The sequence below is a fragment of the Cydia strobilella genome, chromosome 10 (genome assembly GCF_947568885.1).
Source record: "Cydia strobilella chromosome 10, ilCydStro3.1, whole genome shotgun sequence".
NCBI classification, from domain to species: domain Eukaryota; kingdom Metazoa; phylum Arthropoda; class Insecta; order Lepidoptera; family Tortricidae; genus Cydia; species Cydia strobilella.
The window spans coordinates 15,031,152-15,054,116 of record NC_086050.1 but is presented as its reverse complement, the minus strand read 5'-3'; the positions used below and the strand labels follow the sequence as shown (position 1 = coordinate 15,054,116).

At 35.1% G+C, this 22,965-nt stretch overlaps 1 protein-coding gene across 1 annotated transcript; it reads right to left on the bottom strand.

Moving 5' to 3' along the window:
* Positions 1-451: 451 nt before the first annotated feature.
* Positions 452-2,083, bottom strand: LOC134744896 (uncharacterized). The gene is made up of 2 exons (XM_063678843.1): positions 1,569-2,083; positions 452-467 (listed from the first exon to the last, which is right to left on the bottom strand). The coding sequence occupies exons 1-2, from the start codon at positions 2,075-2,077 to the stop codon at positions 452-454; spliced, it is 525 nt and encodes a 174-aa protein (XP_063534913.1). The 5' UTR covers positions 2,078-2,083.
* Positions 2,084-22,965: the final 20,882 nt, after the last annotated feature.

Genomic DNA, 22,965 nt, shown 5'->3' with positions numbered 1-22,965 from the left:
TAACGTAAACGTTTTGTTCCTCGCGTAACATAAAAAGGGTAGAAATGCTTCGAACCTTTATTTGAAAGGAACAGTGCCAATGAGTTGTGACTTTAAATTAGAAGTTACAGAAAATGATTGAGTAGCAAAAGTGTAATAATATTAATAAAAACATTGACTAATTTTAACATGAAAATTGTAATATTGCACAAATCGTCCAAATTCAACATTGGCTGCGTTACTTCGACAATTCAAATCACAATTTCAACAAAAAGTAATTAATCTACAATCAATCAATCAATAATTACAACGAGTGAAAAACAATGATTACCTACCTAATTTAAAATTTTAAACGAAATATTCGACCTTACTATAAGAATTACAGATACAATTTTGTAAGGATACTATAAAAATAATTATATCAATTACGAGTTAATTCCCTAAAGAGGCCTCAAATAACATAATTAAATATTTAGTCCAATGTCGTTCTGTTACAAACAAGGTTACTTATGATCAATTTAATTATCATTAAGTTAAATATTCCATGTAAGATCTAACAAACCACAATATTAACAACTTATAAACTTCGCAAGCAACATCAAACAGATTTAATTTAGTTCGTTAAGTTACGGTTAGTCTTTGAGCCAGTTTGCCCTTAATTAATTTTATTCAATGTGTCTTTATTATCGACAGACTCAAACCGGCTTAATATTAAATTAAATTACCGATAACAAAATTACCGAAGTTTCCTTAAAGCGGCACTACACAATCTATAACTTAATTGCTTTTAAATTTTCTTTGAGTTTGAAAAACATAATTTCCATAAGCATATTTCGGCAACACATTAATTTCCTCTTTGGGAAGATTTTGATCCTTTGATCTTTTTTAAAATTGAGGTAGCGTGAGATCGGGATTTTGCCGGTAGGTATTATTAATGAAATTGATTTAAGTCATAAAACTTTTTGAAAATCCCTTCGGAAGAAACAGTATGCTAATTATGAGTAAGTTCTTGCTAACGCGGGAAATTAAATAATAATTTATATCTCTTCACAAAAGACCCCTAAAATATACTTATATATGCTTATTCGCTTGCACAAACACAATATTATACACCCAGTAACATCAATCATTACCTATTTAATCGTAATGTCATAACGTTAAATTCAGAACACACTGGAAACTATTAATTACGTATTTTTGGTGTGTTTGTATAGGAAGGCCTACTGGGACACAGAACATTGTAGACGAGGCTAGGACATATCAATGTAGGTACATGTAACTTTTTCATTCTTCCTTAACTTCGCAATCTTAACTACTGTGCTCAAACCATAGACCACTTCTCATAAAATCCGCATCATGAAGCGTTTATTACGAGAGTTGTTGTCACAACACAAAGGCGCTCTTTCACTTGGACTAAAATGGAACGCCAAAAATCGCTCTAATAGCTGCTGCAAGTTCGACAACGGCCTATAAAAGCGCGGGCGGCCTATTCGTACTTGACAAATATCAATTACTCTACTTCTTCTTCTTTCTCTTTGCCCTGTTCCCATTATTTGGGGTCGGCTCTCCTCGTTCTCATGCGCCAGGACCGTCTGTCCTGAGTTGTCCTTGGGGTAAGTTGGGCTCGTTCCAAGTCGCGGGTCACAGTAGACCACCACGTGGCTTTAGGTCTTCCTTTTCTGTTTGCTTCCCTGTTCGGCAATGCCAAGGCTTGCCGAACTACGTGGTCTTCGGGGCGTCTCATCACGTGGCCATACCAGCGAAGCCTACTTTCCGTGACTTTATCTGTGATGGGCGCAACTTTGTAACTACCTCTGATGTATTCATTTTTCACTTTATCGAGTCTTGTTACTCCAGCCGCCCACCTCAGCATCTTCATCTCTGCCACATGTAATTTTTGTTCGTGCGCCTTTTTGATTGCCCAGCATTCAGCACCGTACATCATTGCCGGTCTCACGGCTGTTTTGTAAACTTTGCCCTTGACTTTGATTGGCATTCTTGTATCGCAAAGAACACCAGAGAGGGCTCTCCATCTTTGCCAGCCAGCGTTGACTCTGTGAGTGACGTCGGATTCAATGGCACCATCGGCCGTCAGCATCGTTCCGAGATATTTGAATTGAGATACCTTTGGAAGTTGATCTCCTCCTGATCAATTACTCTACTTATTGATATGGTACGAACTTCGCACGACTCGCAGTACATAACGCGCGCTCAAATAAGCACGAGCGATAGTACCTATTGTACCTATCTATTATTCGTGTCAAGTTATATCAATAACATTAAGTTGAGATTACAAAATTTCAATGCTACTTATGCACCAAATGAGTGTGGGAGCGCCAACATGTAAAGGCAAATCGTTTTATGGTGATATTCGGAATTCCACCTCAGCAACGTTACATATTGCAGCGGTACGCCTGCTGCTGCATCATTGACGCGGGCAAAAACTAACTTTCATACTTACATACAAATATTATGTAAATTAGATCAGTACATACGTAAGGTTGTAAAAGTGAACGCAAGTGATGTGGGAGGGTTTGTACCTATTTACTAAAAACGCAAGCGACGCGACGCGAGTTTTTTTACGATTCATCTATTGCGTAAGTGATCAGCGGCTCAAACAAACTAGTATTATTTATAAGGCGGACGCCGGCAGCAGGCGTTTAATTAAACTTTTCATAACCAGTCACATCTGACGGCTCGGGATATACATAATGTAGATACGAGGTTATTTACTGCAGGCAGAACTTTATATACTTCGGTAGGCTGGGACTTTTGTTATTATAAAAAGTTTTCTTTGTACACACTTGCAAAATATAAAACAAGACGAAGGGCTCAAAAATATCGGAATCTAGGTACCTTAGTTACAGAATACAAAGGTATCGTTCAAATTCAGACCACACCAGCATTACTGCCACCAGTATTGAAGCGCAATATTACTGCCGCTAATGTCAAAATCGATATTCTCTCCTGGAGTTTTGACATATGCGGCAACAACGAAGTTGGCAGCAATGTCGCGCCGCATTACTTCAGTAGCAATGCTGGTGCATTCTGAATTCGAGCGGTACCTTTAAGAACTTGTCATATACTTTTGAGCTGTTAGTCGTGTAATATATTATTGCAGGTGAAATAACGTCCGTTATCTAGGATATATACACGAATCGCATGTATGCAGGAAACTGCTAGTATGTGGTAATAGAACAGGTTAGTATAATTATACCTACTTTTCCTGTTAAACAAAACATGGCTATAAATCATGTCGCGAAAAAGATTATCTAGAACTCACAACGTGCAATGCAATCGCATTATATTGTTTTTTTTATCGACAGTGCCCTCTTAATTATAATTAAGATTAAAAAATGTAAATAACATCAAATCTTACTATAAATAACCTCCTTTTTACTTCCCTGAGGAATCAAGTTCAAGAAAAAACATACAAATTTGTGCTCCTTCTATCTAGTATTGCTTATTCATAACCTGATTACTACCAAGGAAAATTACTTCGGGGATTTCTCAACAGACATCAAAAGACTTACGTTAAATAAATCACAGATGCCATCAGTACGAGAAAGCATTATTGCTTTATTGGTAAAAAACGCCAAGTATTATTAAATTTTTCTTCGCTCCCTAGTTGTCGCAGAAGATGCAATGCAAGAATATTAAGTGGAAGACGCTGCCAGACGAGCGCACGCGTTATTGCTAGTGCTAATAGACTGGCAGTTCGAGGAATACGGCTTTATATTGCGTGCTAGTTATGTGTTCCTGGTAATTTTCTCAAGAAAAGAAGGTAATTTTCAACTGGAAAACTAAGCTCAGTTGTCTTATTGGCACATTATGTTTCTAAGATTTATTTAACTTCTACAGGAAGTTGTTTTTTTCACCAAACATGTTTAAATGCCTATATTATACCAAAAACATAAACCTACTGGCATTACATGTACACAAATCAGTCTTAAACTTGCCCCAATATAATTACTTAAAAACCGAATGTTCAAAATACCTGTCACTTAATTCAATACTTCGTTTTCACACCGCTTCGCAATCTTCCTGTATTCCCGTATTTACAATCGCTTAGTTAGGCTATGAATTTTAGGAAAACTCAGTAATTGAAACAAAAACCTCTAAATATCAAAGGAACCTATCCTATTCATAGACTGAAAACATAAGGATACCATACTGATACAAACCTTCATACTCATTAGCAATAAACATAAACAACTTTGTTTTTATTTTTTATTTGTTAACAACTAAAGGATGACTCACGCTAGACCGGCCCGTGCGTCTGGCGCCTGTCACGTCATTTTCTATGACGGCTGATCGGTGATCACTATTGGTGCTTTCCTTAGAAAACGAAGCGCCGGAAGCTACGGCCCGGCCCCGGCCCGGTCTAGCGTGAGTTATCCTTAAAGTTCACGATGTAACAACAATTGACTTCGAGTAAAATATTGATAGAATTAAAGGAAAGGAAGATTTATATTAAAAGAAAGAAAAATAATCTAAAATTAGAAGTACAGTGATCAGAAGTTCGAAGTCAATAAGTGCAGGTTCTTATTTTTCTCAAATTGTAGAAACTACGGTTGCTAATATTTTAAATATGACAAAAACTACTTATTTTAAGGTCATCGAAGTCTTTGAGGCTACTTACCTACATATTCATTATTGTACCTACCTCATCGTTAAGTACCTAAGTAATCAACACATATTCGACACAACAGTAGTTACCGTTCAGTTAGTCTGTAACTCTTGGACCATTTTCACCTGGGAATACATTGCATACGTACACATTGACAAACCTCCGCGATCAAACAAGCCTCCGCCTCGCCACAACAAATACCCTTAGCAATCAATGTTCAGTAAAGTAACCAATCTATACGCATTTAGTCTCGCGACTTTGCATTAGACTCCCACGGGCCTTGCACTTTCCAAGCCGTTGTTTCTCAATTTGACGATATTGAAAAATTGCTCCGAGATTGCAATTGCCGCTTTGACGTACCGATTGCCAGTCGCCGGGGAGTTCTATCGGAGTACTTTCTTAGATTGTGCTGTATTTCTGAAATTGTGCGCGACTGTGAAAAATTTACAGCATCGGTGAATTGAGTCAGGTTGAAATTGATCTTGAATAATATAAATAGCAAGCGCTTCTCCTTGCGACTGTCTTTTTATTTTTCATACATTATTGATACCTCAGCGATGTTATTCATCAACAGTTCGTACTCACTCAGTAAACGAGCTTCATTACAAATTAACTGTACCTAGCAAAATTGACCGAAAAATATAAAATCTTCTAAGCGTTTCGGTTTTTTAAGAAGCAAACATCGTGTAAGTTTAATTGCATAATCTAAACTAAGGAATCACTCAGACATTACACGCTCAGGAGAAAAGGAAAAAAAAGAACTTTATGATTATGTTTCATGCTATACAAAGTGAATGATTTTCATTTCTCTCTAGTGGTTCATAGGGGATAAGGTTTCACAAATATACCTAACTTCAAAGCAAGCTCCGTTAAGTTTCAGTGTCTACCGCGAACACCGAAGTTCGCAAATTGTGGGCTCCGCTCTGTCACTATAATTACGCCTTAATTGGAGTAAAAGAGAAAAATGCCCGTAATTTGCTTACGGGCATTTTATTTTGACAAAATACGTTTTTATTTGAACAAAATGCGTGATATTCGTAAACAAAGTAATTACAAACTTTCATAATTCAATTTTTTGAGTGTTAAAAAAGCAAATAGGGAAGTTAATTAAACACCGATCTATCACGTTTTATTTCAGTTGCAGTTACAACCATTTCCAAGCTATAATTTAATTAATTTTATTTATGTTGGAATCGTTCAGGCTACGCCGTGTTTATTGCTAAAGCCGTATGATTGCAGTTCACTTTATAGCAGTAAATTAGAACGTTTGTTAAGAACCGTTGTTCACGCTAATTGCAATAAACAATAAAATAAAATATTCATTTATATCATAAACTAGATCTCATGCCTGCATGAAAGTCATCGTAGTTTTTTAATCTTTTTAGTACCTAGCTGGTTGTTTAATTTACTCTAATAAATAATAAAAAAATGCTATGCATGTGTAAAGGTGTGTGTTATAATTTTAATACCCTTATTTTTGGAAAAGTGCAAACCTGCAACGGTGTGGCCAAACATTGACTGCCAAAGTAGAGTTCTTGAGCCTCCTAGGAGTCATGAATGACGCTCTAACTATCCCTAAGAATGACCTGTCGTTATGCCTTAAAAAACTATAATCGGATGAAGATTTATAATAGTGGGAGTAATGTATAAAAAGTGAGTCATTAATTATTAATAGACTCATTTATACGACACAGATATCTTTATTCTTTAGTATCCGTCATTGAATGAGAGATGAAAAACCTATATGTCTAAGAGCAGTGTGTGACAAGTGGCACCGGAAATAAATAAGGTAACATTACTATAGTTAAAGTTTACATATTTTAAACAAAATTAACAAGGTCCTGGGTCTTTTGTAAGCAAAATGTAACACTGTTACTCGTTAAAAACATGCGAAACCCTTGCCCGACCGCGCCGGGTGTTAAATCGACATCTGCATATGAATTCGCCGCTTGTCGATTTTTAATTAAACCATCAGTGTACGGAATGTTTACACAGCATCCCGCCAATTAAGATGTGAGGCGAGACGTGCTTTATGAGGAGGCTTTTTGGAAGAAATTTGCATATAAGTTTGTTGCGAGCATTGCTGATCAATTTATTCGTGCGACTTACAAAGGAAACGAAATGATTTTCTTCGAGCAAAATTTCGTCTTATGTTTCGTACTATAAATTTTCTTTATTTGTATCGATCATACATTGTCATAAGATTCATACGTTACCTATAATAGGTATACAATAAATATGACTAGTTTTTAGTGAACAAAAATCTTGTATACAATCATAATTTGATTATCGTTGTGTTGGACGGTTAGAGGGCCTACAGTGAGCACCGAAGTTGTTAAATTTCGGGCGTCTTTTTCTGTCACTCTAATTACGCCTAAGTTCGCGGTAGGCCGTCAGGTTTTCGCTTTATCAAAAACTTATTTCTACGTCCATACAGGCCTTTTAAGGTCCTAAAATAAGGACATAATTTTTTTTTATTATTAATTTATTCTGCCGCGAGAAAGCCAAATCAGCTTCCAATATCAACGAATCTAGAAAGCAACTTCAATTCACACCACACCGATAAACAGGTTGATCTCGTATTTAAAACCCAAGATATCGTTATCTTTCCATTAGGGCGTGCATCAACGTTTACGACCACCGCTCTGTACCATTGACGTCGTCCCTTATTAAAATTATCGATAAAATAGATTTACGCTGATGAGACCTGTGGTCTCGCATATTAATTAGGTGGGTGCGTTAACGCAATATAGTGGGAATTTTAAAGTGATACCTGAGCTGCATAATTGCGAGCAATTTGAGAGATTAAACGGAATAGCGTAAAAGTGAAGTTACCCATTTCAGAGATAGTTAATTTAGAAGATAGTAGATAGAGAATTGTTAACATTAAAATGCGGCCATTTTAAGACTTTTTAATGACCGTTTTTTATATACCTAAGGTGTTAGACTGATGCCATTTGTCGTTTTGTATAAACACAACAATTTCTGCGAATCCGATTTCGTTTCGACTCAAAAATATTTAAACAGTGTACTTAAAGCTAATTTGAGATAACCAGGAGTTATTGCAGCTTGTTACCGGGTTCATAAATGAGATGCGATGCCGATGGCGCGATAAGATATTTTTGAATGACTTCACCTTTAAGGAATATTTATTACCTATTTATTTGCAATGTTGCAATGGTCAATAATGTAAGGTTGACAGCCCACGGAATATGAGTGTCTTATCGACCAAGCGGATTGTGTTCTTTAAAGGGTTAATTAACCAATTCATGATATTTGGTAGCAAGACGGTTCACAATATTGTCTATCAACGCGATAATTATAAAACAAAACTATTTTATCGGAGGCATTTTTGACAGAGGTGAATAGGCAGAGGTGAATATATTGTTCTCTGTTGACTCCGAACGCTTTAAAGAGTTCGAAACGTTGGAAAGTATTTTAAATTTATTACACGAGATATAATTTTTGAGTTCAGATAATTATGAGGACGATCGCCCTAGATTTTGGAGAGTTAAAGGAATCAAAATACCGGGAGTGGCCTGTAACACGAGCAAAAACTAAACTGTAGGCTGTACTTCTCAAACTGACCATTATTTGTTCAGCGACTTTAAAAAAGCTTTTGTTTTAATTATTAGTAGAATAGAATAGAATAGAATAGAATAGAATAGAATAGAGCATTTTAATTCAACATAGTAGTAAGTACACTTTAAAATTTATTATAAGACGCATAGTACAGCGGATTTTGGTAGGTTTATACCGTGACATGCAACGTCAATGACACTGATGATATAAGTATAGAGTATATTAAAAATAATATTTAATTCTTAGTCTGAGATGTAAGTGTACAATCTATGTTTTAATAGGGTATTTGACTACTAGTCAAATCAGTTTCTTTATTCGAACTGTCAAAACGATTTTGCTACTATGGAATTTATATGAAACACTAGCATGTGACGTCACAATCAAATTACCCACTCTTTATAGTTTTATACGGGTTTTAAAATAGAAATTGTGTCTAAAAATAACTGCTGTCTACGTTTCTCTATTAATCTTCTGGTGCTTTATTTAATGCATGGTGTAAAACAGTCATTTTTAATACAGTCAAATACCCTATTACTTGTTCGTGTTACAAGAGACACCCGGTATATGTTTTTGTTTTAATGACAATTGGAATATGTTTACCCTATAAAATAAGTAAAATAGTTGTTTCCTTCAGCCACAATATTCCAAGCATTTTTACCCAATCAAATAACAAGTCCACATTGAAATAGCACTACGTTGTATAAAGGCATATTCTCATTGAAATTCTCCCGCTGACCGGACGGACCGAAGCAAATAGATAAAATGGAACACGATACATTCAATACAATCGGAATACTATCGAGTTATTGAAAACATGACCCATTTTCCTGGTGTAGGTAAATGTTATGAAGTTATTACATTAATAAAGTGCAAAATTATGATGTTATCTTATGCGCTGTGTTTTTCATCATATCGATTTTTGTAATTTATTCTACAGAAAGCCTACCTCTTTCTGTAGAACCAAGAGGGTTCCATATCCATACAATAAAATTCTAATAGGTAGCTTCTATTCCTTGGAGCTATAAAAAAATGCTACATAATAAAATGCTACATGTTTTGTGGTTTTATGAATAAAATTATTATGATTTAAGTGCGAGATTTGTACTGATCTGTCAAAAATCCCATACTTTCACTAAACTCTGCGACAGCTTTCGTGAATCAACTTTTAACGAGCTATAATAATAATATCAATTTCTAGTCACACACACACACACACACACAGAAATAAAGTATCACCAAAGCATACCACAAAAACAGACAGGTCTTAGAGCTACAAAGTCTAATATTAATTTGAAAGCTTTATTACAATACCTGTTAATAAATTTAATTAATGCGGTCTAAATACAACAAGGAGCTAGAACAAACCTAATTAATTAAGAGAACGTAACACATACCTGGGGCCTTAACAGAATACTGAGATTGATTATTGGATCAGATTGAAATTTTATTAGTTTGTAGGTACATCCCGTTCTTACACTTAATTAACTTACCCTTGTAGGCAGCGCCATCTCTCTCGCTATCTCGGAATCACCTGAGTTGATTATAAGAGGTATACGTACCATAATATTCTTATGACCTTAGAGTTGGCCAAATGCGCCGTAAGTAAAACTCGAATTGGTCCGTTTAAAAAACGTGTTTTTTAAATATTCATCTTAAATTGAGATTACATTTCTAGTGCTGAATTAGGGCACTGAATACATCAACTTAATTAAGCCAGGGTACATATGAAACTTTCCATGTTTTCCGTCTAATGTTATAAGGGAGCTTGGGCGAATATTACAGACTGCAAGTTTCAATATTTGATCATATACTCGTATATGATCGAATATTTAAACGTCAGTGTTCATCCACGAGGCAAGTTTCCTGCTACAATTAGGTCACCACAAAACACCCTCAAAACACACACGGGTAAGTAACTGAGACCATAATACACATTCAAATGCGATAAAATCCCGGGGACGATTTTTGAATTTCGAGCGTTCGATTTCGTCACTCGAAAATTTGTGTAAAAGGGCGAATTGATATTTTTGAAATACGAGTATTAATTAGGAATCTAGTGGTATTAACAACTCGTTTTTAATTTTATTAGTAGTGTAAGGACTTATTGGACAACGACATATTGGAAGTGTTCTTTATTCTCTAAAGCGCTATCCTACTCTAACATTATTGTTTTTACATATATCTATCCTTATCACTCTTACGGGGTTATCACATATCGATTGTGAGTATTATGGTTCGACCTGAATATCGACTTTGCCCTTACATGCCCTTTGAAATTTAATTTGAAAAGAATATTTATATTATTTTAATTTTAAATTTCACATCTCTATTACTCTTACAGTAGAATTAAAATGCCTATAATATTTTTCAATCTAGAAGGGTATAATGATATATGTAGATATAGCTGGATAAGCGCAGTCAAAAGCGGCTCCAAATTGTTCGTTTAATGTAACACACGGCCGCTGCGTCGCCAGTTCTCTTCTTTTGATTTTAACTTGGCTTGACACGCTGCCGTGTGTCTAGATTCATTCCAGCGCCCTAAACAAAAATATACTCTTATTGAGGAGCTACGCAGCTCAAAGTACCCCGTAGGTAGGTTGGTAAAAGGTTAAGCCACATGATACAGAGGGTTACAATCTAAAATAAGCATATACTTACATAATATTCAATTGCCACAATGTTCAATCGTTATATTAAGCTTAGAATAAATATAATCAGCTGCAAGCGCCCGCATCTGGAATGAAATACGAAGTGAAAAGAGCAAAAGAGCAAGGCTTTCAATCGGCCATGATTGAGTGAAAATGGTCTCTTTGAAGAGATTGGACACTCGTTTATACTTCTACGAATTCTGATTTAATGAAACCGTTGAAAGGATTTTAAAAGATTTTTCTTAGTAGTTTGGAGTCAATAGCTTTCATCTACAATTTCATCGTGTGATTTACTGAAAGGTTAGGCGCCTTTGACCAACTGTAAGGGCGAGCAGTGTGCATGAGCAGTGTGCCTACTTAAAAAACAAATCAAAAAATATTTTATAAAATAATTTGATTTGCTCCCTAGTAAGATAGACAGATGTCTACAAATTATTACTACAGTAGAAATAATTTATTTATACCTAATGTATATTGTCAATGTAGTAAAGTCGAAAGAATTAAATATTGGTGGTTTGTTTTATTTTACTTTCCAGCCAATCCTTATGGCTAAAACTTGTACACGATAAAAGCCCACGTATACCAATACGCTCGAAAACCATTAAAATCCCTTTTTATCTGTCGAATAAAAACATGAAATAAACTTCGTAGCATTTAAACATTCATACAATAGAAAATGCAGATGCTTCAATTTACCCACAGCCTCAAACTCATAGTCTCCCAATTTTCTGATCGTATTTAATAATTTAAACGTTTTGTAAATGCCATCTTCTAAGCACGGAGTAGTGTTTTAAAATAGGGCACGTCTTATAAATAATATATACCAACTTCACTAACTTAGCGGTTTCACTCACGTATTTTTAGTCACTCGCGCGACATGTTTCGGAGAGCTTAGGTCTCCATTTTCAAGCACTAAACGCCTGAGTGAGTAGCGGTCACGACGGGTGGGCGTCACGTTCACGTACTGCTATGAGATGACCGGTTCAGGGAGGTTGACCCCCGAATTGGCCTCCTGGTTATTTTCCAAGACAAGCCGCTACATACAAGTCTTAAAAAAAAATGTAATAGCTTTAGGGCCAGTTGCACCAACCACAATTAACAGACTGATTAACGTCAAGCAGCAGAGAACTATGAAACTTTCCATACAATAAAATTTAGCGAACGGTAAAACGCTGACAGATGGTTTGGTGCAACCGACCCTTAATCTGTTAAAGGGCTTTTTTCGGGTTGTCATCAAATTTGCGTTTACGACACACTCGTAAATTCTGGCAAGCATGTTCCACTTAACTTGAAAGGTGTACGATCATTTCTTAGCATATAAATTAAAAATGTGTAAACTGCTAAAAAAGGGAAAAATTGCAATTAATTTATAAGTATTTTTCCATGGTTTTAGTTTTTTCTTGGCCGAGACAAACTATGGCTAGTTACCTACCTACCTACTTAATGCGCATTGTTATGTCAATCAATTGTTTGTAATTTTGCTAGCCAAGATGAATCTCGACACCTTACAAGTCAAAATACTTTCAGCTGTGTGGTCTGCGAGCAAGTCAAAGAAATAAAAATTCAAGTACAAAGGCGCACAATTATTATCTTTACTCTCCTTTGCAAGTTGTTTGTTGCATGTGAAATGAAGTAAAAGTAAAAGTCGTGCGTGAGATGCACGCCAATAACCAAGACTATCATCAAGATCGTATTAAAACCAGTTCAAAGTCAAGTCAAATTGTTAAATTAGAAATACCCCCCTCTATGTTTAATAGGAAGCCAAACTGAGCACACTTATCGCATTCATACGCACTGCCCCCCGATTGTTGGGCGGGCGGCATTAAACAATACGCGCGCTTGCAGTAAGCGATACTTTATACGGCGCGAGCACGCGAGCAATGTGTCGATGGCGATTTTTTTTACGACTATAATTTATTAGTCGTTTTAATTAAATGGAATGGGTAACTTTAATATGGTTTTTGTTTTTTATCTATGGTTAATATACATCAAATTATGTAATAGTACATTTCGATGCTAGTGCGGAAAGTATGTCATCAGTTCACGAGTACCGAGATATCTTGCCACGAGCCGTAGGCGAGTGGCAAGACTCGGGACGAGTGAATAATGACATTTCCGCACGTGTATCGAATGACGTTTTTTAATACAGTTCCGAAAAAATAAGAAAAGCAACAACTACGGAACGGAATTCGAAACTTTTATATTATTAATTCTGTGACATCATTGACATTGACATTATGAAGAAGTGTTTTTCCAGCTTTTTTTCGACTAGAATAGATTTTGTTATTATTATTGAACCCACTTCAATGAAAGTTTTTTTTTCAAATGCATGTTCTATAAGACAGAAACAATTGTAAATATTAAAACATTTTACTATTATTACCTAAATATAGTTATTTATGATTATTTGTGTATCGTATATTTATAAAAACAATATCGAATGTTGCCTTTGGAAACTTAAAACATTCTTGCAGTAAGACAATACGCCTCTTCTTTGACAGGCGTTCCGTTCCATTCAGTTCAGACAACTTATTAAGAACGGTTTTTCAACATTAAAAAATAAACGTGTTATAATACTTATTATCATGAAGAGGTAAGTAATAAAATATGAAATATGCATATTTTTCGTATTCTTACATTAACAGTAGGTTTTTAATGTTTAGGTTTTTAATTTATTTTTTAATGTTGAAAAACCTTTCTTAATAAGTTGTCTGAATGGAACGGAACGCCTGTCAAAGAAGAGTCGTATTTTCTTAATGCAAGAATGTTTTAAGTTTACAAAGGCAACATTCGATATTGTTTTTATAAATATACGATACACAAATAATCGTAAATAACGATATTCAGGTAATAATAGTACAATGTTTTAATATTTACAATTGTTTCTATCTTATAAAGCATGCATTTGAAAAAAAAAACTTTCATTGAAGTGGGTTCAATAATAATAACAAAATCTATTCTAGTCGAATAAAAGCTAGAAAAACACCTCTTCATAATGTCAATGTCAATGATGTCAGTGTCACAGAATTAATAATATAAAAGTTTCGAATTCCATTCCTTACTTGTTGCTTTTCTTATTTTTTCGCAACTGTGTTAAAAAACTTCGTTCGATACACGTGCGGATATGTCATTCTTCACTCGTCTCGAGTCGATATCTCGTGAAGTAATGACATACTTTCCGCACTAGCATCGAAATGTACTATTTCCATACTGTCAATATCTAGAGCGGAAAATGGGGACTACGTTTATATGGAGAAACGGCTGTCCCCTTTCCTCTTAAGTGTAATACATACTTTCATATTCATATAATTCTTGCAAATCGAAATGCTGCTGCCTTGATATTAATAAAGTGACGCTTTTTTCTGTGGAAAATATAATACCTAAACTACCTATTGGTATTCGCGGCCATTTTATTTTTACTTGACTGTTCGTTACATTAAGCTGACGGCATTTCACGTGATTCCAGCTACCACTTTGCTAAAACAAGTAGGACATACTGACACAAATATTTAGAAGGGCGTTGAACCTGAATATTAAATAAACAATGTAAGATTGTCCCCCCCAAATGAGCCAATTAGGTGTGACTGTGCATACCGGTTGTAACTAACTCCTAGTGTTAACGTGAATAGGTAGTTTATTCTAAAATATGAAGGGAAAACACTGACAATGGATGTAGCCTGTACAAGCTTGCTGGGATGGTTAAGTTTTTATAGACTATCGTGTCATGGGTCACTCTTGCACTTAGGCACATGCTTGTTAGTGTAAGTTGTTAGTTGACGGCGAAAGCGTAGCCAATGTAGCCATCCTAAGCCCACAAAACGTCAATTATATCCGGTGGTGTATACATTTAATCAAATGATTATCGTGTATTAGGAATGGCACAGCTTTTCATATTACATTTTACAAATAAATACCGATTTATTAAAAAAAAAATAACAAGGAGTCACAGTTTCACAAGATTACTACATATAGGTATTATTATTTTCAATGGAAACGCGATAACTTTATCAGATAATTCCGGTTTATCTTTAGTGATTCGCGTTTATGATTATATTAAATTACTTCATCAAATCATTCAAACAGTATCATAAATAATATTACTAAATAAGGTGATGCGGAAAATATATACAGACAGACCAAATAAATAAAACAAAATATTTTAAATAAAAATATGTATTCATTTGGTGTTAATAGTTTAATTCTTAGGATAAATACAAGATATTTACAAACACGCGAAAACGAAAACGTTTTAAAATATTTTTGCCACAAACAAGAGTTGCATCGCTGAAAAAAATATATTTAAAAGCACCCTCTTCCCCGTGTCAGTCTAACACCGACGCAGCAAATAACGTAAAAAGGTATGAAAAAGCCAAAAAGCCTTATAAGTTACATTTGCATAGAGTTTCGTGCTCGTCTGACAGGGAAGAATGTGGCGTGCTATCTATTGTCCGCGACGGTTGAATTATTATTTCAATGGTATTTTTTTTATTAGAAAAAGGAGGCGTTTACTATTTAGAAAATAAACAGAGCTATTGACATATCGCGCGAGGCTGTTGCCCAGGGCTGCGACCCGTGAAGAAATTTATGGAATAAATTCCATTTACACCCACTACAACGCTGATTTGTTATCAAACACCAAGCGGGATTTTCTAACAGAAGCAGCATTGGATTTCATACATTTAGAAATTCTATGATATCGTAGTATCGCTGTAGATTTATTGGTACAGACTTCAGGTCGCGTGCTAAACTTGCGTGATTTGTGTGGTTCTGAGTCGTTCGTGACGTCGCTTGGGGGACCTCCCCCCACAAATAGTGGGGTCAGCGGTAGGGACATACCAACGGGTGCAGTAACATGTCCGACCCCGTTTCGCTATGAAACGACAGTTTTATTTCCCCTCAAGTCGAGACAAGTGCAAGAAACCAGATTGTTTCTCTTTATATTTTTAGGTTAGTAGCGATATGAGACTTTTTTAGGCATTTAGTTCTCAACGTGAGGTAACATTGCTGGTCAATAATATTTGACTAAAAATTAATACTTTTATAACCGTTTACAATGGCTATGATAGAATTCTTGCCTTTTCAGCACGCATCAAAGTAATTGGCGATGGTATTGATTTGGTATCAATATTTATGACATATTTAATATTGTCTTCGGTTACCGCGATAGTTACTCATGAAATAAAACTATGAAAACGGATTATATTATTATTATTATTAAACGTTTCGGGTTCGCGGTATAATCCGTTTTCATAGTTTTATTTATGACATATTTAGTTACGAAAAAGTAGCTACCTAACCTACTCCAGAGTAAAAATGGATGTTATACCTACATCATACGTTTCATAGTATGAATTTTCTCAAATGATTTTTACGCGTAAGACCCTAATCAGTTAAACAAAAGCCATTGTTTCTTTTATGTCAGCTGTGGGCGACCGTGTCTGAGCGCGTGCTAAAACAACAATGTCGTTTAAATAGCGGCTGTATCGTGGTGGTTTTAAGGTTTAAATATATGTAATAATATGAGCGCTAGCCTACATTGAGGTGGTCGATAGTCCTACATGTTACATGTACTTAAACTTGAACCTTAAAACCACCAAGATACAGCCGATTTCTAAACGACATTGTTGCTTTGGCACGCGCTCAGACACGGCCAAGTAATTATACGTATTAAGAATTAAAGATATCTTATATTGATACGGTTTTGCACTGAGTAAAATAACCGACTTGGTATCACATTACATCTGAAAACTTTTTTGTAGTAGAAGAACTGCGTTGCGAGACTTGCATCTTTTTACATGTAATGTTTTTGGTGGGATCATGCTTATAAATAGCTACTGTATGTAGTAAATTCATAATAGTGCATCGCATGTTACTCATAACAGTCATAACTATAAGGTGTGTACTGTTTTTGGGTCTGATTCAGCTTGAAGTGAACCAACGGACATAATATCAACATGCAGTTAAATTTTCTTAGATATTCATCAAGCTAACTGCTTTCTCTGTATTTAACTTCATCTAACAAATTGAAGATTTACGATGGCGATATTCAGCTTCAAACGAAAAGAGTTGCGATAATGCCCGAGTTATTCCACTCCAAGGGCGCATTTTACGGCAGTTTTAATCGGGACTCGGAAAAATCGGGGAGGCAACAAAGGAAGGCATTAATAAAAGGTGCTTAGAAACGAATAATCTCCGTCCGCGGTCGGGTGACGTCGCGGATTCCTGAAGACAGTTGATTATCGTTGAACGAGTCTTAAGAAACGTGGAGTTAGAGTTTTAAAGAAATCCTTAAACACTGACCATTTGGAAGTTTATGGGTCTGGAAAAGGATTAGTTACCTATTTACCTAGTTACTTGTATATTGGTCTGACCGAATGCTGCAATTAATTTATTTCGAAATAAAATCAAATTATAAAGTAATAAGTAGATATAATGCCGCTTTTGAAGCGAAGAAAAAAAAGACATGCTCTACGATGGGTAACAAACAATATGTTAAAGATATTGTTATAACGGCGATCATGAAAAATTAAAGGCCTGTACGCTATCGGGCCTCCGACGTTGAATGAAAAACGTAAATCTTTGGCTTTACAGTATATAATACAATATTTACACAATCACACGGGAAAAAACAGAGAATATAAAATTAGAAAATATGTGCAAAACAAACATTTCTCGCTCACTGACGAATAAACAATAAACATATAAAACAAAGGACGCGCGCTAGTAGTGGCATCCGTACCGGCCAGGCTGCCGGCACGCGCACAGCACAGAGGTTGGTAGTTCCGTCGCCTAAAAAAAGGCCTATCTAGGTTTGGACAACTTAGATTTCCCGAATTAAAAAAATAATGCAGCACTTGGCAATCGAAAAAAATAATAATAGAAAAAACTATAATCCGGCTCGATTTACCGGGCCACTTTAATTTTAAAAGAACATTTGTATTAAAATGCTGATGCATTAAGCCTCACGGTACCAATATTAAAAACCTGCTATTTACTTCTAGTAGCTTTATATCAGTGCCGCTCTGAAAACTCTGAAAATGCTTCCACAGAAGCAAGAGCGAAAGAATGAATATTACAAATGATTCAATTTGGAGCGTAATTTTTTTGTGAATCCATGGACTCGCAAATTCCAGAAACCATTTATCCTTGCTTTTGTGTAATGGTGACAGGAAAATCAGGCTCTGCTGTCGGTAATAATAATCGCTACATAATACATTTTATTACATTCGTTATAGATAAAAAAACATCTGATGCTTTAAAGGTATTCATGTTGTAGTATAAGGAACACTAGGAGCCCTATTCAAATTTAACAATTTGTTGCGTTTTAGATCTCATTTTGATACGACCTTGATGATCGCACACGCTGATTGGTGCATGCGAAGTAAAATGAAAGTCGGGCGTGAGATGCGCGCCAGTAACCAAGACGATCGTCAGGGTCGTATCAAAACCAGTTCAAAACCATAACAAATTGATAAACCTCATTGATTGATAGACCTGTGATGAGATGACGGGCGAGAGAGAGGTATGGAAGAAAAAGACATGCTGCACCGACCCCAAATAAATGGGATAAGGGCAAGCGAATGATGATTGATTGATAGACCTCTTGGTCAAGGTAGGTTTTAACAAAAGAAGTAGTAGTACGCTACAAACAACGGTTTCTCCAAATGTAAAAAACGTGCCAAAAAACTTCAACCAAAAATTTACCAATCATTTCAAGAGGAAAGAACTCAATATTATTTCAGAACTTATATTTATTTGATACAACAGAGCTAAGTACAAGTGATAACGAACGTTTATTTACAAAGAAACATTTTAAAGCAGAATTCTCTTGATTCAATACAATATTAAGGATAGAAAATTTTAAATTCAGCCAGCGATGGAAACTGAATAATATGGAATTTCCTGGCACTCACGGCAGTCAAGTGTTTACCCGCTCGCTAACTATTTCGAGAGTAACGCAAATAAAACCCAGTTTGCCGACACAAAGCAGTATCATTATGTTCAATTTAGGTATTGTTAAGCTTGTTATGCAAGCTTGTGTTGCAAATGTTTGAGTTAAATGGATACAATACAATAAATTGTAAATGTTTTTATTTATTCTAACTAGGATTTGTATTAGTAAGTAACAGAGCGGTAACAAGTATAAAGGAAAATTGAAATCATAAATATTGAATATAAATATATCATCATATGATAAATACTCTTTATTTACATACAAGATATATACAGTGGTACTACGTAAACGAAATTAATAACTAGCTTAAATCTAAAATAGGCTCTTGAGGCATTGTCGCAATGCTGATACGTTGTGCGAGGAAGCCGCCAGCTCTTCGGTCACCAGTTACGTCAACCAGACGCTACGCGATTGATAAATATTGATAGATGTTTTTAGTTGAAAAGTCCTTTGCATAAAATTGTTTCACACCTGGTCACCTAAGAATTAAGTCCTACAATCTTATACTCACAGGCAAGACTTTGATTCTTCAAAAGATATGTAGTAGTGATATGAAAATCTTAAATGTGAACTTATTTTCACAACTATAATTCCAAAATTTTCTTCATTTGGCTTACATGTTAAGCCTTCTTCAGAAATCAGGAGAGCACGCTGGCGTAAGGCCAAGTTCGGAACTCCGCGGTCTTTTTACATTTAATACTCTTAAGTTTGATGTAGTATATAGTGGACCGGACTTATTAGGTTTCAGATTAATATTGTTTATTTTCCTAAGAGGTTTACGTGAAATTGCTTTCAGGGTAAACGGGTGATGAAACGATGAAACTTCGTGATTTAGAACTTCAGCTTGTTTGTTAACTGTGTGTGTAGAACGATGTCGCAATTTCTGAGCTGATGAAGTTTGAGATGCAATGCCACTAGCTTTGACTTGGCCTGTATCGGTGCAAATATGTATCAAGCTCTTAGTCTCTGCTGGAGGGAGCGTAGCGTTTGAAGTTTATGGTTGTTAGAACAGTTTGGAGCTCAACTAATTAGTTTGATAACTCAATACAGGGGCCAGTCTGTATAATACTTAACAAATTACACCCCAGGCCAAAAGTATGGAAACAACGTTGTTTTCTTTAATATCTCATGTTTCTATCTTTGTTGTACTTATATAATTGTACACTAAGACTGATCATTCTAAAATATTGTCAAAAAACTAAAAAAATTAAGTAGGAAAAAATTACATAATTATACCCTTAAATTACATGACAAAATGAAATAAAACTATGAAACCAGATTATATCGCGTATATTGAATTTACCATTTATTTACAATTTATTTGATTTAATTGTATTTGAGTTTTAAAGTCTATGATGGTTCATTATTATTAGTATGTGGGTATTTTTGCACTCTGTAGTTTTTCCTCAGTCACCCGTTGACCACGAACGCTGTAAAGGGTTCGAAACGTCGGGATGTATTATAAATTCAATATACGCGATATAATCCGTTTTCATAGTTTTATTTCATGATAAAATGTTGAATTGGCAACTATCACAGCCAGAGTAATTTACTTTTAAAATGTTTTATTATTATTTTTACAATGAGTAGTATAAAATCCATCGCAAAAGATCAGACTTTTCTATTGAAATACAAGCTTGTTTCCATACTTTTGGGCTGGGGTGTATGTAGGTACTTTATTTATATTTTCGGTTTTTAACAACTAACACGGTGATCATAATTTATGTACAGTCAGCTGCAGAGAAATTAACCGGGTACATTTTCTCTTCAGCTGACCGTAAATACTATTAACAGAAAAATATTTTACTGGACTCTCGTCTCGTTGAGTCAGTTAAGTGTACAGTTGTTGTGCAGTTTTCATACAATTTGCAGTTGAGAGAGTGCCTGTATTCATTTTAAATTAAAATGGCGACTTTACAATTTGCAATTTGTACCATTTTTTTTGTTTTCAATACAATTTAAAAATGTTTATGTAAGTTTTATTTTGCTCGACTCACAAAAACAAATGTTTTTAAAGAGGCATTTCTGAATTCCCTAAGGCCCTAGTCTATTAAAATTCCCTAATCGAAACTACTTGCAATTGATTTTAACTAAGGTTTCTTCCAGAAAATATTTATACATAGTTGATTTATAATTAATCTGCATGTCTGGATTCTTAAATCATTATTGTATTCATTTAATTATTCATTACCCATCTCCGTGTTGATGAAAGGTGTTTTAATAATGTTTTCAAGAACTTAATTTACCTATTATATTGTCCAAGTCTTTAAGACTATGAATCGCCTTAATTTTAATATCGCAACGAATTAGTTATATAAATAATTCAAATTTTACATTTAAACTTAAACCCCTGATTCATAAAACTTTACGGGCCTGATTTAGTTAAATTATGATTTATCCCTTTCTTACAAATATATAAGTCAAAATGACAGATAAAGACAAACGATTCATAGCTAATTCAGGCATGTAACGCGTTTATGAATAACGCCATTAGTGTTTTAAGATACATTTATTTTATAAGTAATTAATAATTTTGCAGCTCCGCAATACCTAAAAAAATCCGTCAAACATTTCGTGTTCTCATAAATGCTATAAGCATTCATGAGCACGTTTTTATTATGCCCACGTCGTTTGTCAGCGAGACACAGGCGAGCGTTAATTTGACAAGGGCCCAGCGCTGCCCTGCAGAAGAAGACGAGCGTTATTATTTGGTACCTACCCTGTCAAAATTTTTGGTAATTATCTGTACGGACATGAAACGTTATTACGTTAGTTACCCTTGTAAAAGTATTAATATTGATTGGACATTAGGTTTTGAAGCCTCTATCAGATCTATTTTTTATTTGCGTATAAAGACACTCGTAATGACTAAAGTAGATAAATTATTTGTGGCCCTATCTTGCGTATAACCTCGTCTTAATATTTAGTTGAACCGGATTTATTTTCACCTAAAATACATACTCATTAAAGGTATTCATAAAATCCCTTGAGTGCAAAAGAGTCATACGAACCTCCACCACCATTACATTCGAAGTTAAACTCTCATTCAAAACGGCATGCATCAATTATATGAAACTTGGCATAAACATTTACGGTAACATAATAATTATATCTATTTAAATGTTAATATATTACTACTGTTATGTTAATGTTATTATACCAGAGTTGATCTGATCATCGTTGATTTTTTCATTGTGAATGAAATCTGTATAATTGTATATACAATTTATACATTATAGCTATGTCTGGTACAGTCAGAATCAAAAGTAACAGATCAGACTACGCGTCAAGCCAGCAGAAAGGATGGGTGAATATCAGGCATCCAAAAGGGTGGACTTGGGTCGACCAACTGGACGCCGTCCTGTTGGTCATGCTAAATACCGTTAGGCAGATAGTGGAGGCAGATCTCCATGATACCGCTCTGGATCGAGCAAAGTGGCGTGCTCTTGTGATGGAGGCCAAGACTCATTTTGGGTCATCTCTCCAGCCAAGTAAGTAAGTAAGACTACGCGTCAAAAGTATTTAACATTCTCTGGTGACTTAACAAAAAGAGAAATGTCACAAATATTATAGACTGTGACAAATATTTTTAAAAGCGAACTGTAGAGATAACTATTCGGAAGAGTATTCTAGGGTGACAGATAGTTTTGACACGTTGTTGTATCACGCTACGAAAACTAGTAAGATTTCGTTTTTGGCGGCAAATTCGGGAAATATTGTTTTGTAGCTACGAATATAAGTAATATCTAAGTCTTCTATTAGTTCGTTTGTCAGTTTAATTACTAAAATATGTATCGCCTCACCTTCGTTTGGCTTCCCATTCATCCCCCAGAGCAATGCATGAATCTGACAGGTAGCTGTTCAAAAGTTCATAACTAGGAAACTAATAGGTCCCCCTAGTCTAGATAGCCGTGGTGGATGACTCCCTAGGGCCTGGACTAAATAACAAATAACTAGTGTTTGGCAGCATTATGTATTTAATTAAGTTTTTACCGTTTTGATATTGCATATAATTGATTCGTTGGTTTAAGTGAACTGTGTGTGGTTACGTCAAATATTTCCGTTTATACTTTAAGGTGGCGTTCGCTAAAAGTCAAGTCAGACTTATTATTTTCTGAACAACTTTAAAATAACATCATTAAAATTGCAAAGAAGGAACAAAGTTATATTTG